The sequence below is a fragment of the Antedon bifida genome, chromosome 1 (genome assembly GCF_963402885.1).
Source record: "Antedon bifida chromosome 1, ecAntBifi1.1, whole genome shotgun sequence".
NCBI classification, from domain to species: Eukaryota; Metazoa; Echinodermata; class Crinoidea; order Comatulida; family Antedonidae; genus Antedon; species Antedon bifida.
The window spans coordinates 26765604-26782741 of record NC_136226.1 but is presented as its reverse complement, the minus strand read 5'-3'; the positions used below and the strand labels follow the sequence as shown (position 1 = coordinate 26782741).

At 30.9% G+C, this 17138-nt stretch overlaps 1 protein-coding gene across 2 annotated transcripts in view; it reads left to right on the top strand.

Moving 5' to 3' along the window:
* Window positions 1–8468, top strand: part of LOC144848103 (nuclear receptor subfamily 1 group D member 1-like) — a 120604-nt gene extending 112136 nt beyond the window's left edge. For both annotated transcript variants that reach the window (XM_078704798.1, XM_078704804.1), the window contains 2 exons: window positions 966–1425; window positions 3537–8468. In XM_078704798.1, coding sequence (XP_078560924.1) covers window positions 966–1425; window positions 3537–3826 — 750 coding nt within the window. In that variant the 3' untranslated portion in view covers window positions 3827–8468. The remainder of the gene's footprint in view (window positions 1–965; window positions 1426–3536) is intronic.
* The last annotated feature ends 8670 nt before the right edge of the window (window positions 8469–17138 follow it).

Here is a 17138-nt window from a genome sequence, read left to right as displayed (position 1 = left end):
TTCCCAAGGCTGTAGTGATTGTATTTTTTATGTTAGTCCACCAGTCGGCGTATCGATTTTTGTCTTTCGAGCTCATTATACACATGAAACGCCATATGTGCAAAATATTCATCTTTTTCCTAATATTTTGTAAGAACCTGACTGACTAAAACTTGTGTTCTATGATTTTCTGTAAATATTGTTTAATTTAGTTAATGCAATTTAATAAAAAAAAAATTGCTTTTCAAACCAGACTATGTTTTAAAAACAACTTCTTTTTAAACGCTAATGTTTATCAATTAATACAAATTTCTATACTCTATTTTGCAAAAGAGAAACCGTGGCATAGTGGTAACACACTTTACTTTCTATCCTTGAGTCCTTTGTTCATATCATTAGTGATTTTTTTTTCATGGTAATTTGCGCCACTTCTTAAAAACATCATTCTGAAATCATTTGAGTATTGGCCATCTAATTGTTAACCATTATATTTTATGGTTAGAAAATAATTCATTGAAATATTGATAATAAATAGCATGTTATATATAATCATATTGATAGAGCTACCAAATTGTTTTAACTGGTATCTCAAAATTATTATAATAAAACTAAAATCTTTGTTTGTAAAAGATGTTCATTCACAGTATGTGTTCTTTTTTTCATTCTACGTATGAAAAAAAATTAAAATATTGTGAATAAAAGTTAAACAAGAAATATTTCTTACAAAAAACGCCCCTCGACTCATTGAAAGTTCTTCCTTCATTAAATGATGCTTATATGACGACAAAGCAAAAGGGCTTTTTAAGTTAAGAAGAAACCAATAATTTGAAATAATTTAATAGTTTATGGTGTATTATATAATACTGTAGTGGAATTTTATATTGGTTTAGACTACACCAACACCTGCAATAGGCACCGCTTATTTTGCACGGTCCCACTCTTGCCTTCAGTCCTGTTGTACTGATGAAATATTTCTTATCTTTTAGCTTAAAGAACGGTACAACCATGATTGCAGTAAATGCAACCATCCGCCAGGATTTCCAACTTCCGATAAGCCACCGAAGGAGCTAGATTATTCCAAGCCATTGGACACAATGAAGATGTGGACGTTCTTTTCTAGCAAATTCACTAGTCAAATCACACGTATTGTCAACTTCGCCAAGAAAATTCCCGGTTTCAAAAACCTCAATCGAGAAGACCAAATCACGTTGATTAAAACCGGCTTGTTTGAAGTTGCAACCATCAGGTTTTCAACCGTTGCCAACGTTAGTAACGGGATGGTGTACTGGTGGACAACGGGTGATATGTTCTCGTTAAAAGACACGCACGAAATGCCGTTGGGAAACTTGTTTGATCTCTTGTTTGACTTCTCTGCACGAGTGAATCAGATGTTACTGGAGGATAGCGAGTACGCATTGTTGTCTGCGGTTGTCATAATGTCACCAGGTGAGATAGTATTTACAAATAATTAATGTTTATGAGTTGAATGGAGAGAATATTTCCTGAGTTGAACAATTTTGTAACGAGACTAAAAAATTATCAAAATGTTTACAGGGAACTGAACGTGCATTAGAGTGCGTTTATTACACCATTAGATATAACTTTTTCCTTAGATAGAGGTAATTCCAAATGACACGTGATGCGTAATTGACCAATCAAATTGAAAGGATACAATCAGTTGTGTTATAATATTGATAATTGATGTGCAGTTGATGGCAGGGAGTTTAGAGAGATATAAATTATATGGCAAATTAACTACTACTTGATTTATTGATTCTGAAGTAAATTATTGTTTGATATGAAAGATCTTGTGGTAATGGGATGCATTAATTGCAGTTTAAACAAACACTTAAAAAATGGTAGATAATTTGTCAATCATACAGTTTTCACAATATTTTCAAGAGATTAATGCATAATATATAAATGTTTTATTATTATTGTCATCATCATCATTATCATCATTTAAATAATAATTTAATAATAATATTAACACAATTTCTTTTCATCTACATTTGCGACTCCTATTCTTCATACTTTTGGCTGTTGTTATTGTCAACTCCCTATTATAACAATTATCGCATCTCACATGAAGATGAAGTTGACTCCAGTGGTACAATGATGCAAATCAGATTTACTAAAGGCACTCTGACACAGCAATCAGAAAACTACAATCAAGTGTTCCCTACAGGCATTGATAACAGCCCTCCTCATGAAAATATCATCATGTTCCTCGTATACGTAATGTGTGCGAGTTGTTTAATTGATTGCTAAACTTGTTTTGGACTGTATGCTGACCTAGTAAATCTTGCCTTCTGTAGTTGGCTGGTTTTTGTCGGTCACTTGGTCGGTATAAGTAGTTCAACTGAAGATTGCTTTGTCGTTTGGTAGGCTAATTCACATCATCGTCATTCTACTTTAGCTAAACATTTACTTTCTTTAAAACGCTTCACTGATTATCTTGTTTGTCATCACTTCCATCAAACTCAACTTTTTGCTTTTTTGTCTCAACCATGATTGTTAAAATGTTTGAATGAATGTCTACACTACGTCCCTCTCACTTTCTTTTGTTTATATTGAACTAGTAACAAAATAACATTAAAAGCAAATAAGAGAACTAGAAGCCTAGAAGTAGATAAATAATATATTTATACATTATCCGGATGTTTTTTTACATATTATGAATAATCAAGAAAAAAAAATTAATTAAATACCGGAATCTGGGAGGTCTGCACCAAAACAATAGTTTTTAAGATGTGACCTAAGGTTTAGTTGGATCTACAGATTAGCACCTGTTTAACTAAGAAATGGAACCAACCTTAAAGATCATATGACATAGAATATCTTATCATTATATTGATGAATTTATATGATTAATGATGTTATTACAAGCTGTGAATGTATAAATGTTGGACCTGTTCTAGTAAGTGCCACTGAGCACGTTTTTGTACCTCTATTAGGGACTACATCATTACTGTATTTAGACATAAACACAACATTTTCTTTGTGGGCCTATATGGAAATTCATGTGCATAATTAAGCAATATTTTACATTGCTGTTCCACATAAAACTTGGCTTAGAGTGTTTTCTGATTCAGATAAAGTTAAACATGTCAACACCACTAATCAACTTAAAATAAACTTAGGGCCTAAAAAGTGACAAACTGGAAATTCAGAAGAAATAGGGTGCTGTTTATCAGGTCTAGGGTCACATTGTTTTGAAGTTTTCAAATTGAAGTTTCCTTTTCTTTTTTTTAAACCTGCATTTGAATGCCACAAGTCAGTAACCCAGACATCTGCATACTAATAATTAATAAACTATTGCCTGATTGCAATGTGTTAACAAACTTAACACAGGGGTGTCTTAACCTGATATAAAAGGGCATATTTTAAATTTTGAACTGGCCATGAGTAAACCAGTTGGGAGATGTTTTTGTGTCTGGTAAAGTTAGAATAAACAAAATTGAATGCATATTTTTTTAAAAAGCTATGTTGGTAGCGTATGTGGACAGAGTCACTGATAACACATTAATATCGACATCTTTATTTCTCTTCAACAGATCGTCCGTTCCTAAAAGAGATCGAACCAATCAAGAAATTGCAGGGAAATTTACTACGGTCTCTCCAGTACGAACTACTAATTAATCATCCTGAGGATAAGAGCATGTTTGGCCAACTGGTGACAACTCTTCCAATGCTCCGACAGATCGGTCCAGAGCACACACGTCGATTAATGGAACTGAAAGTTAAAACCCCAGAGATGCAGTTTCCACCCCTACATGCTGAAGTATTCGACCTGAATGAGGTTCCAAAAAATAAAAATCATGAAAAGGAGAAAAATGATAATTGAGGATTATTTTCAAGGAAAATATAACCCTTATGAACATTTATAAAGTTTGATAAACAAGTAAAATGATAAGTTTGCAAGAAAAATAATGAATTTATTCAATTGAGGTGCAAAATATTGCACTTGGAAATGACTGGTTGATTTTAAATCACATGAAGACAGTTACGATAGATGTTTTCTACAACACAACGATATTATGTGCTTAAAATACAGAGGATAATGTACTTGCGTAATTATCGTATTGCACATTCAGTATCAGTCCCGTGAAATATTTATGGTCTTTTGTATCATGTATTCACAAACTCTAGAACATATGGCTCCTGCCAAAGTTCATGCAAAGACCGGGTTAAGAAACAGTCTTTGTAATGACTTGTCTTAGTAACATATGACCTATAGTGTAAAAACAGTGACTAGTTGTAAATTAGACTGCTAAATCTGTTTTAATTAATGTATGCGAATATAAGAATTGATTAAACAATTTAGATGTTACAGTAGGCCTTATGTATACCATTCATTACCTCTTAGTAACTGTCTGCCAACAGAGGGTGCTGTAACTGTTTAAAGCCTTAATATTTGTCATGTATAAAATGCGAAACTTTGATTGGTGTAATTAATGTGTTACAGTGGAATGCTTCTTTTAACAATCTTTTAAAATGTTTTATAACAAAAATGTTTTAATTGATTTTATCTCTAAAAACTAAATATACTTTCCTGTTTATGATGAATTCAAGCAAACTAATTTAAAAATTTCTATAAAAAAAATGTTTATGTTAAAAAAAAAATAGAAGGCTGTAAAACATATTTTTATTAATTCACAGTATGAATTGTCTCATTGGCATATGATAGTACATCTGGAATCGGTAGAACGCATGCTTGTTATAATAAAGGGAGGAAATATGTAAAATATGTATGATATATTTGGTAGGGATGTTATTGAAGTAGTACCGGGTCAGTACTAAGTAGATAAAATCTTAATACTTAGGACAAAGTTATGAAAATTGTACTGTAGTTTGGCAGGATTCCTTATACTAAACCAAAGATAACACAAACACAAGACACCCTTCTTGATAGGAAGAAATTATATTGTAAGCAGCTCCATTTTAAGTCTTACTGTAGTTGCCTACGTGCAACGATGGCATCACTATTTGAAATGGTTATGAAAGTTACGAGCACGGTGCATATCCTGTTGATGTTTTTTATAACACACCTAATAAGGGTATCCTTGCGATTTTCAGATAGTTGTCCAACATAAGACTGGTGGCTATGTTGGGCATTCAAAAACTATATCTATAACCGTGATACACCTATCGTACTACCAAAATGATTGCTGCGTTTTTTAATGGCTAGTCTGCCATCTTGCCTTTCAAAGCGCGAAATTAATTAAATAAAATTTTACACTAGAAGAGTAGGTGTGTTATAAAACAAATAATAAATGTTTATGAGTTAAATGGGAGAATATTTTCATTTGTTGACAGCCTAACTGTCTCCTAATGACTTAACTCTACCTTGTTTAATAGGACAGTCAATTTTGAAAACATACTCCTCATTCAACGCATAAACATTCATTAGTTTTATACATTATATTAGTTGATGAACAAGTCATATCCATTTTTTTTTTGGAAATCAAAGGGTTGTATCTTGTGTTTAAAGTATCTTTGGTAACCTGTTACTTAGGGGACTTAAATATATTGTAGCTAACTGTAAATATAACTGTAAATTCTTCGTCATTTCTCAATAACTTTATTCAATGTTGAACTGAAATAACAATTATTAATATTGTGTAATTTTCTGCTGAAATATGTAATGCATTTATTTGTTTGTTTTTATTATGTGTTATTGTTTTAAGACAATAGCATAAATTATCTACCTATTTGAAGTCTATGAGGGAATAGTGGTTGATGGGTTAGGGTGCTTTCCTTGCCTAATCAGACCAGTTAAAAAGCAGCTGGATATGGGTAATGGTAAAATGCTTTCATTCAGATGGAAAAGCAAGGGGTTCTTCCAAACCCTAAAGTGCAAACCGGCGTTGCGAGTGTCTCTAAAGTTGACTTGCAATGTATTTATCTCTCGTCTATATTGATAAAAGATCAATGCCTTGCAAACAATATATTCGTGCAAAGAATTATATTTTATTATATTTACTTTAATATAACAATTTTAATCTTTCAGTAAGTTTTACTATACTGTAGCTTCCATTTATTCTTTTTTAGTTTAAAAGTTATCTTTATTTGAAGTTATTTTATCGGCTGTGCTTCAAATTGTGTAATACATAATTATTTTTAATGATTTTAATTCAACAATTAAATCTACTTAAAATATGTATATTTATATTTTATTATTTGTTAGAAAATAATATGCTGTTGTAGTGATAAAAACCAACTAATTATGGGCTTTTTACTAATTTATATACTTTTGGATTTTCAATTAATCTACAATTTTTTCTGATAAAAATTAATTTGATTTCATGTAAATATAAAAATGCTAGTAGCCGTATTATTTGTACTTTCTTCCATAATTTTTGTTTTTTTGGTACTACAGTACTGCAGATACTGTAGTTGTTGTCATCGTTGTCATGTTGTAATTTTATAGACAATTTACTGTACATGTTACTGTCTTAGCAAGTCCATACATACAAACAGTATCAAAATTAGGAGAAAGAAAAAATTGTTCATTGTGTTTATAGATATGGTACTGTATTTAAGCTTCTGGCTGTTAAAACTATGGTAGGCCTACATGACATGTTGGTTTTTTTAGACTTCCTCTCATCTCGAGGACAATGGTTAGCCCGGCTTTACTCACTATTTGCCTAGAAGGATGTTTTTTAGGATAAACTATCTTATACCGCTTTCACGTTAGCTTAGCAAAACTCTCGGAGTCGCACTGTGGCATCAACACCAACTTTGTGTATGATGTGTAAACTCTGCAGTTCTGCTAGGCAGTGTGATTTTAGCAAATCCTACCTTTAGTAGCCAGAAGCTTTGCTACAGCAACATATCCTAGCATTATGTTTTCAGACATCTTTAATTGCATTAATCTGTACAAGATAACCTTTTTTAATTAGGTGTGTTTAAGAAATATTGTCTTGATTCTGTAAAAACTGTTATTCTAGCTTAATTATTCATAAAATATGGGTATCGCCACCATAAATCAACAAAACTGGTTAAAATTGCTATGTTTATCAATATTATATCAATAGCTAATGTGTTTACCTTGATTGTATTTACCCTCAGGAGGCAGTAACCAGTAAGAAACAAGTTGATGACATATGGTCACACATAAAAATAATAATACAGCAGAAACTCCTTAATAGGAGTAGGTCTTGGTGTTAAAACACATATTTTCCCCACATTCGTTTCATAGGAAAGTGTATGTATATTTTCATTTATTTATTTGACCAACAAACAATAATGCGGCAAAACAAAAGAGATTGGTCAGGGACTGCTTTTAATCTTACCGTAACTTCAAGAGTCCGCAGTCTCATATTTATCACATAGATTTCTAAATTCTGAATCTAATCTATACTGAAACTTTTTTAGTCTCGTATCATTTTTGTAGGATTAAATTAATTTTATTTTTCCTTTATGGCGCCATTTTTACAATTTTTGTTAAGTGTTGGTACACCCCTACCTAATTTCTCATAGGCTACATTATTATTATTATTATTATTATTATTATTATGTTACATAATTAATAACTGTATTAGTAACTGAAATTGTATTATCAATTGATAATTAATATTGTAATTACTTGATAAATACATTGATGACAAATAATTTGATTAATTTCTAGAAAGAAGGTAGCTAGCAGATAGAAAGTAGCTTAAATTTGTTAAATTATAAAATGATGCAATTGTTAAAAAATATCCATAAAATAAGACAATTGTACTTAAAATAACTGCATACTGCGTATTTAAAAAGGTGAACATTTCTGCAGCGACTACTGTACAGTATAAGTCATTATAAATTATTTATACTTGAGTTCTGCAGGTGTATGTTGACATGTATATAATGAATACTAAAAAAGGGGGCGCTATAATGTGTATGAATGTTATCACCAAAAGGGGGCGCTATAATGTGTATAGATGTTATCACCAAAAGGGGCGCTATAATGTGTATGAATGTTATCAAAAGGGGGTGGGGGGGGGGGGGGGCGATATAATGTGTGTTAATGTTATCACCAAATGGGGGCGCTATAGTGTGTATTAATGTTTCATGGTATTCATTCTGAAATATTTATTCAGTATTTCGAATTCTAATATGATACGGGATAAAATATACAGTTGTACAGTTTAGAAAATAAGAGATTGGCCATGTTTGTTATTAAGTAACATGGTTGATGATTTTATTGAATTGTGAGCCTTGCCTATTGATGTTGTAATACTGGAAAAAAAACTTAGCTGGAATGTCTCCTCTGCCAGCTGAAGTGTAATCCCTATGAATAGTTGACCTATATTACGCATCTTAAATGTGTAAATGTTTTAGCGTGTGGCCAAGGTGCGTCTGCTGTTGTATAGTGTTGTTTACTGCTCTGTTACCCTCTTTAACCACTTTCCATCGCTGTCTTGTCCACCGGACTCCTTGGCTACAAACTGTGAGGTCAAGTTTACCATACGTAAAACTTGTTTAATAAATCTATTTTGAAGTCACTTGGTCGTTCACCGTTTTATTCTTATAGTCTGTGTTTATTTTGCTTTATAACACTCTCAAATAACTGCTTCAACATAAAGGGATGCTTCAATGTACTGAGTTGCACTTATTGTAGCAATCGTTGCTCTTGCACCCATCTATCGAAATTCGTATCAAAAGTGTCGCACTTTGTAATAACTTACTTTATCGTAATTACTGTCGCACTTTCTAATAACTTGTCACTTTGTAGTGATTGCTGTAGCACTTTGTAACACCAGCTATCGAACTTCGTAACATAAGTGTAGGCCTATCGCATTTTGTAATAACTTGTCGCACTTTGTTTTAATTGCTGTCGCACTTTCGCAGCCCCAAAACTCTGGAACACTCTACCCCTCGAAATACGCTCATCAAAATCTGTTATCACATTTAAAACTAAACTCAAAACTCATCTCTTCAGAGAAGCATAATCACACGCTACTACTTGCACAGATCTTGGAAACACAGCGCTTTGAAACCTTTGTCTCTTGCGCTTTATAAATGTTATTTATTAAATGTTATTTATTATTTATAACACCTGTCGAATTTCGTAACAAAAGTGTCGCACTTTGTAATAGCTTGTCGCACTTTGTAATAGCTTGTCGCACTTTGTAATAACCTTTCGTTCGCACTTTGTAATAGCTTGTTGCACTTTGTAATAGCTTGTCGCACTTTGTAATAACCTGTCCCACTTTGTAATAGCTTGTCGCACTTTGTAATAACCTGTCGCATTTTGTAATAGCTTGTCGCACTCTGTGTAATGTCGCATTTTGTTTTAATTTCTGTCGCACTTTAACACCTGTCGAACTTCGTAACAAGTGTCGCACTTTCTAATAACTCTGCAATAGCAATTGATAGTAACTAGTTATGTCCAAAAATAAAAGGGTCGAAATTTGGCCATTTTTTGAAATTTTCCATGTGTGGCCTACAAGGATTTTTTTTCGAAAATGGCCAAAATTTCCATTTTTTAAAATTCAATAATTATGCAATAATATTGTTAAATATGCACATTGTGTTAACATCATCTTATAGACCCATAGTAACTAGTTATGTCAAAAAATAAAAGGGTCGAAATTTTTCGAAAAATGGCCAAAATATCCATTTTTTAGTCGCGTGCAATGCGACTCTACAGCTCACTATGTCGGTCGGTCGGTCGGTAAACACTAACTTGTATATGGCCTTATCTTGATATCAGTTTCATCTAGCTAAGTCAATTTTTCAGAGTATATTCCTTATGGCCAGGAATCGATGTGGTTATGTTTTCACGGTGCGCAATCAAAAATTACGCGGTCTACGCACGATTTAACGAAATCACGTTTGTAATCATATTTTCACAAGCATGAATTACAATTAAATAAAGTTTAGTACTCATAAATTTCAGGTCTTATTTCATCATATAACGCATGCGTACAGGGAACATTTCGAAAAATGGCGAAATTTCGACCCTTTTATTTTTTGCCATAACTAGTTACTATGGCTCTATAATATGTTTATAACACAATATTATGCCCATATATGGCAATATTGTCGCATAATTATTGAATTTTAACAAGGCCATATACATGGCTGCAGTCGCGTGCTCAAATTTGAGTTAGTGTTTACTGACCGACCAACCATCCGACAAACCGACCGACATAGTAAACTGTAGATTAGAGTAAAAATACTACAGTGGATGCTGCAATTTGATTTAAAGGAGAAGGTGTTAGATGATAAAGGAACTCTTATATATTATCAGAAGAGGTGGAAACCAAGGGCGATATTGCGATAATATGGATATATATGCACATATATTGCTTTGTATCATCTTATAGAGCCAAATTAACCAGTTTTGTAGAAAAATATAAAGGTCAATATTTAGGCAATTTTGGAAAAAATGCCTGTACTATAATAGTACAGGGATTTTTTCGAAAAATTGAATTTTAAAATGTCGATATTTTAGGCATTTTGTCCAAAATTTGCTAAATATCGACCTTTTTATTTTTCGACAAAACTGGTTAATATGGCTCTATAAAATGATACAAAGCAATATATGTGCATATATAGCCATATTATCTCAAAATTATTGAATTTTACAAAGTCGATATTTTGGGCATTTTTCGAAAAAATTCCTGAACTATAGTACAGGCATTTTTTCCAAAATTGGCTAAATATCGACCTTTATATTTTTCGACAAAACTGGTTAATATGGCTCTATAAGACGATACAAAGCAATATATATGCATATATAGTCATATTATCGCAAAATAATTGAATTTTAAAAAGTCGATATTTTGGGCATTTTTCGAAAAAATCCCTGTACTATAGTACAGGCATTTTTTCAAAATTGGCTAAATATTGACCTTTTTATTTTTCTACAAAACTGGTTAATTTGGCTCTATAAGATGATACACAGCAATATATGTACATATATAGCCATATTATCGCAAAATAATTGAATTTTAAAAAGTCGATATTTTGGGCATTTTTCGAAAAAATCCCTGTACTATAGTACAGGGATTTCTTCCAAAATTGGCTAAATATCGACCTTTTTATTTTTCGACAAAACTGGTTAATATGGCTCTATAAGATGATACAAAGCAATATATGTGCATATATAGCCATATTATCTCAAAATTATTGAATTTTACAAAGTCGATATTTTGGGCATTTTTCGAAAAAATCCCTGTACTATTATAGTACAGGCATTTTTTCAAAATTGGCTAAATATTGACCTTTTTATTTTTCTACAAAACTGGTTAATTTGGCTCTATAAGATGATACAAAGCAATATATGTGCATATATATCCATATTATCGCAAAATAATTGAATTTTAAAAAGTCGATATTTTGGGCATTTTTCGAAAAAATCCCTGTACTATAGTACAGGGATTTTTTCCAAAATTGGCTAAATATCGACCTTTTTATTTTTCGACAAAACTGGTTAATATGGCTCTTTAAGATGATACAAAGCAATATATGTGCATATATAGCCATATTATCGCAAAATTATTGAATTTTAAAAAGTCGATATTTTGGGCATTTTTCGAAAAAATCCCTGTACTATAGTACAGGCATTTTTTCCAAAAAGCTTTAAACACAAAAGTACCGTTTTAAATTTAATTAATGTTTATGCACCAAACAATTATAAAGAAAGAGCTTTATTTTTTACAAAGCTTGAGAAGAAAATTAATTCTTTATGTAACATAAAAAATCAGTATATAGTAATGGGAGGAGATATGAACTGCATATTAGAACGTAGTATTGACCAAAAAAACAGTGCAAACAATTTTGACAATTCACCAATTGTATTAAAAAATGGTATGTATAAAGACAACCTCATAGATATATGGAGAAATAATAATATTGGTAAATCTCAATATACATGGAGACGGAAAAATGTTTATAGAAGGCTAGATTTTTGGTGCATTTCAAACTCTATGTGCAAAAATGGTGAAATAATTAGTACTGATATCAGACCTGCTATTTGTTCTGACCATCTAGCAATATCACTCAAAATTCAGACAAATCAAGAAAGAAATGGTCATGGAATATGGAAACTCAATAATAGCTTATTAAATGATGAAGAATATGTTAATCAAATTACTAAGATAATAACAATGTCAAAAAAAATCATTATGATTTAAGTCTAGAATTACTTTGGGAGCACTTGAAAGTAAAAATAAAAGAGTTCTCAATCAGATATGGAGCAAAAACAAAGCATTCAAGAAATAGTGATAAAGAAAAATTGTTAAAAGAAATTTCAGACCTGACGAACAAACTAGAAACTGATTATGATGAGAAAACAGAGAGAATTTTAATTAATAAAGCAAAAGACCTGGAAGACATATATACATTAGAAGCAAAGGGTGCTCAAATAAGGTCAAGAATAGAATGGTTTGAAAAGGGTGAAAAAAATACAAAATTTTTTATAGGTCTAGAAAAAAGTAAAGCTAAAAGAAAATGTATCACGGCAGTCCTAAAAAGTAATGGTAAATACACTACCAATACTGATGAAATTCTTCGTAAACAAGTATATTATTTAAAAAATGTATACAAAAAGAAAAATTCAAATGAATCATCTGAAACTTTAACTAAATTATTAAATTATTATTAATTAAATTCTAAATTATCTTGATAAAACTAATGTCAAAGTATTATCTGAAGAACAAAAAAGAAATGTGAAGGGACTATAAAAATAGAAGAATGTAAAAATGCCTTATATAAAATGAGACTTAATAAGGCCCCAGGCAGTGATGGCTTGTCAGTAGAATTTACCAAAAATTTTGGAATTCTTTTGACTCTTTAGTTTGTGATGCTTTTAATTTTTCTTTTAATAATAGACAACTGTCAAATTCTCAAAGGAGAGGAGTAGTCTCCTTACTGTACAAAAATGGTAAAAGAGAAGATTGGAGACCAATAACTCTTCTTAATATAGATTACAAGATTATGGAAAATGTTATTGCAAATAGACTAAAATTAGTAATTGGTGACATAATAGATACTGATCAAAAAGGTTATATTAAAGGAAAGTTTGCTGGTGAAAATATAAGGTAAGTTGAAGATGTATTAGAATACACCAATAATTTTAATAAAGAAGGTGCTATAATATTTCTAGATTTTGCTAAAGCATTTGACAAAATAGATAGAGTATTTTTAATCCAATCATTGAAAAGATTTGGTTTTGGTCAGGACCTAATACAATGGGTCAAGACTTTTTATTTCAATACTGAGTCAGTTACTACAAACAATGGATGGGTATCAGAAAGTTTTAAGATGAATAATGGTATTAGACAAGGATGCCCTCTTTCGGCATTACTTTTTTTAATAGCTGTAGAGCCAATGGCTATCAATATAAGAAGCAATATTCATTGTAAAGGTATTATACTGCCTTCAAAAGGGTATAATGATGAACAAGAAGTCAAAATTGCTCAGAAAACAAAAGGTATGTGGATAGGTTCTTCAAAAAACAACGTTCATAAACCTTTTTCAATACAGTGGGCTGATGAGCCTGTCAAATTCTTAGGTGTTTTTGTTGGTTATGATAAAACAAAATGCCACAAAAAAACTGGGTTAAAAAGATTGAAAATTTTAAAAATGTATTAAAAACCTGGGAAAAAAGAAATTTAAGTATTTTTGGTAAAGTAATGGTGATAAAAACACTAGCACTCTCCAAACTAGTATATAATGCTAGTATAATAGAGGTACCCACAAATATTGTAAATGAGGTTAACAGTATTATTTTTAAGTTCATTTAGAATGGAAAAGGAGAAAAAATAAAAAGAGATATTATGTTTCAAGAAATTAAACACGGAGGTATAAAACGAACTGATTTTAATTTAGTTGTAAAATCATTAAAATTAAACTGGATAAAACGGTTACTTAGCCCAGATCCAGGAAAGTGGAAGTGTATTCCGCTATATTTTTTACATCCTGTTAAATACTTATCGGAAATGTCGCAAATAGATAAAAAAAAACAAGTTTTTATCTGACATTCCAACTTTCTATAAAGAAATTATATCAATTTGTACACAGTATAATAATTATTTTTACACTGAACCACAAGGTATAGATGAAATTAATAAACAGATTTTGTGGGGCAACAAATATATTGTACTAAACAATAAATCTTTATATAACCAAAATTGGATTGATTCTGGAATTACACAAATTAGTGATATTATTAATGATAACTCTTTTAAATCATCACAAGAAATTGTTGATAAACTTAAGACATCAAAAAACTGGATTGTTGAATATTTTTGTTTAAAACAGGCAATTCCCAGACATTGGAAAAACAAACTTTTTAATGTTAAAGATAATATTCAGGTAGTAGAAGTGAAAAAATATGATTTATATGACAAAAACGCTACAGTTAAAACATTATACAAGGGATTTTTGGTGAATAAATCCAGTGAACCAAATGTTCAAACGAAATGGGAAAGAGATTTTAATTTAGATTCTTTAGATTGGAATACAATATGACATAGAAAAGTATACTGTATGAAACACATAAGTAAAATTGCACAATTTAATTTTAAATTGTTGCATAGAATTTTATGTTGTAAAAAAAACTTAAGTTATGGAAGATATATGATTCAGATGTGTGACATATGTAACATAGAAATAGAAGACGAAAGGCACATGCTAATCAACTGTGAAAAAAATGCGCCCTTTTGGTATAATTTTAACAACATGCTAAACTTTGTATTTACAAGGCAAGTGTTCTTTTTCGAACAGAAAGTACTATAGTACAGGAATTTCTTTCGCAAAAATGGCCAAAATATTCACTTTTTAAAATTCAATAATTATGCTATAATATTGCCATATATGCGCATATATTGTGTTATAAAGATATTATTGAGCCACTGTAACTAGTTATGGCAAAAAATAAAAGGGTCGAAATTTGGCCATTTTTGGAAACTTTTCATGTACTATAGTACAGGATTTTTTTTTAAAAATGGCCAAAATATTCACTTTTTAAAATTCAATAATTATGCGATAACATAGCCATATATGCGCATATATTGTGTTATAAAGATATTATAGAGCCATAGTAACTAGTTATGTTTCAGTGCTACTCGTATAGGTAGTGTTAATTATTTTAGGGTTAGGATTTGTAGGGTTATGAAGGATGATAGTCTAAAGCTAGCTCCCAGTTTTCTTCCTCCATTTCCTCAATCTTGTTCCTCAACAAATACCACTGTGTGGAATCAGGGATGGCTGTGAGAATATATCTCTCACACATAACGTAGTCCATTAAATTTACTACATCCTCCAACATTTCAGTAGGCACGTTGGAAATATCCATCTATACGACAATACAATAACAATAACTTATTTAAAAAAGATGAGGGGCTACTACTTCAATAACGAAATAAAGAATAAAAAGAAATAAAAAAAGAAAAAGAAACTCACATTACTGAAAAACAAACTGGAAAGCCTCAATTACGTATCGAATGTGACGAGTCAGGGAGCTAGTAGGGGGGGGGGGGGGGAAGAGAGAGAAGGAGAAACAGAAAACTATTAAAAACCTGGGGAAAACGATAAAAAAAACCTTACACAATAGCACTCACATAGTAGAAAACAGGAGCACAGGAAAGCAAATATATAAATACATTTCTTACATCATCTTAAATCATAAATAAAGTAATGACGTCACTCACTACGTACTAGGTAATAATAAATAAACTAAGGAAAACTGCGCTAAAATAACAAAGGACAAAAAAAACAAACAAAACTATCCTTACCCGAAAATGAAAAGCTTAATAGACAAAGCACTACCTGACGGAAATAGGACATATTAAATAAAGTGACCATACCAATACCAATTGGTCAAGGAGAAAAAAAAAAAAAAACACCCTTCAAACAAAGAAAGACCGAATTATAAATATACCACTGGACAAAAGCAAACAAATCATTTTAAAAAACGTCAAAAAAAATAAATTATATTAATAAATAACACCCTAAACAAAGGAAGACCTTCACTAATTATAAATAATGTAATTAATAAAATAACAGGAAATGAAATACCATAACACTTTTACTTTTAAGTGTACATTTGTATTTTTAGAGTGGTACATACCACCGACGTTGCAACAAATTATAAAAAGTAGTCAGTAATATACTAGGTCGGAACTCATAGACTTCTAGTGAAGCTAGTCCAGATGTAGTAGGCCTACATCTAAAAAGATGACTTGTTTGCAACATTCTATCAAGTACTGATTGGGCCCGACGTGAATCTGCCAATTTTAACACTTGTCAAAAAACAAACATTGAACCGATGAACATTTAACTTTCAATCAATCATTGGTAAAAATCTATACCAAATATAAAGGATATAGAAAGCACTGGTATTTTAACGTTTCATTACATTAAAATGTAGATATTTTTCTGGAGAGACATGATGGCCAACATTAGTACCGAAGTACATTGATGACTACCAGTCAGCCTTATAGTATTTCTAATGAACGACGGCTGACTTGATCTTTATAATTTAATAAAACTATATACAATTTATGTAATGCATAAAACTTTTCATAATTTACTCCCAGCGATTGTTCAAAATAATTTCATTTTATGCTCAGTTGTCCACGACAAATATACTCGACAAAAACACCATTTCTACCGACAATTTAAAAGAACCACTCAAAAATCGTTAAGTTTAGTCAGTAAAGGGTTGAAAATACGCGTGAAATACATGAGACTCTTAAGTTACATAAGATAAGAATCCTATAACTTTTAAAATAAAACACCAAAATAAATTCCTTTTGCAATACTCTGATTAAAACAGATATTTTTTACAATTACATTACTATCTTTTTGTTGTTGTTAAGATATAAAAAAAAGATTGTTTGCATTCTTAAAAGTTACATTTTGTTTGCTTATGCCCTTGTGCATTTTTTTCATATTTCTATTTCAGAGATTCCCCTTTTCCATTAATTTGTTTTGTAATGATTATTTATGTATGTTTATGCTTTTGTGAATGGAAATAAAGAAACAAACAAAACTATACAGTAATGAAGAAGAATGTTGACGTACCAGTCGCCTAGCGCATGTGCATATCATAAAAATGACGTAATAGGATAGCAGTCGACATAGTCGACGTAAAATTCTAAAAGTCCCTAATAATGATTTGTGAATGACGCATCCATGTCGTATAGACAATATACGATATT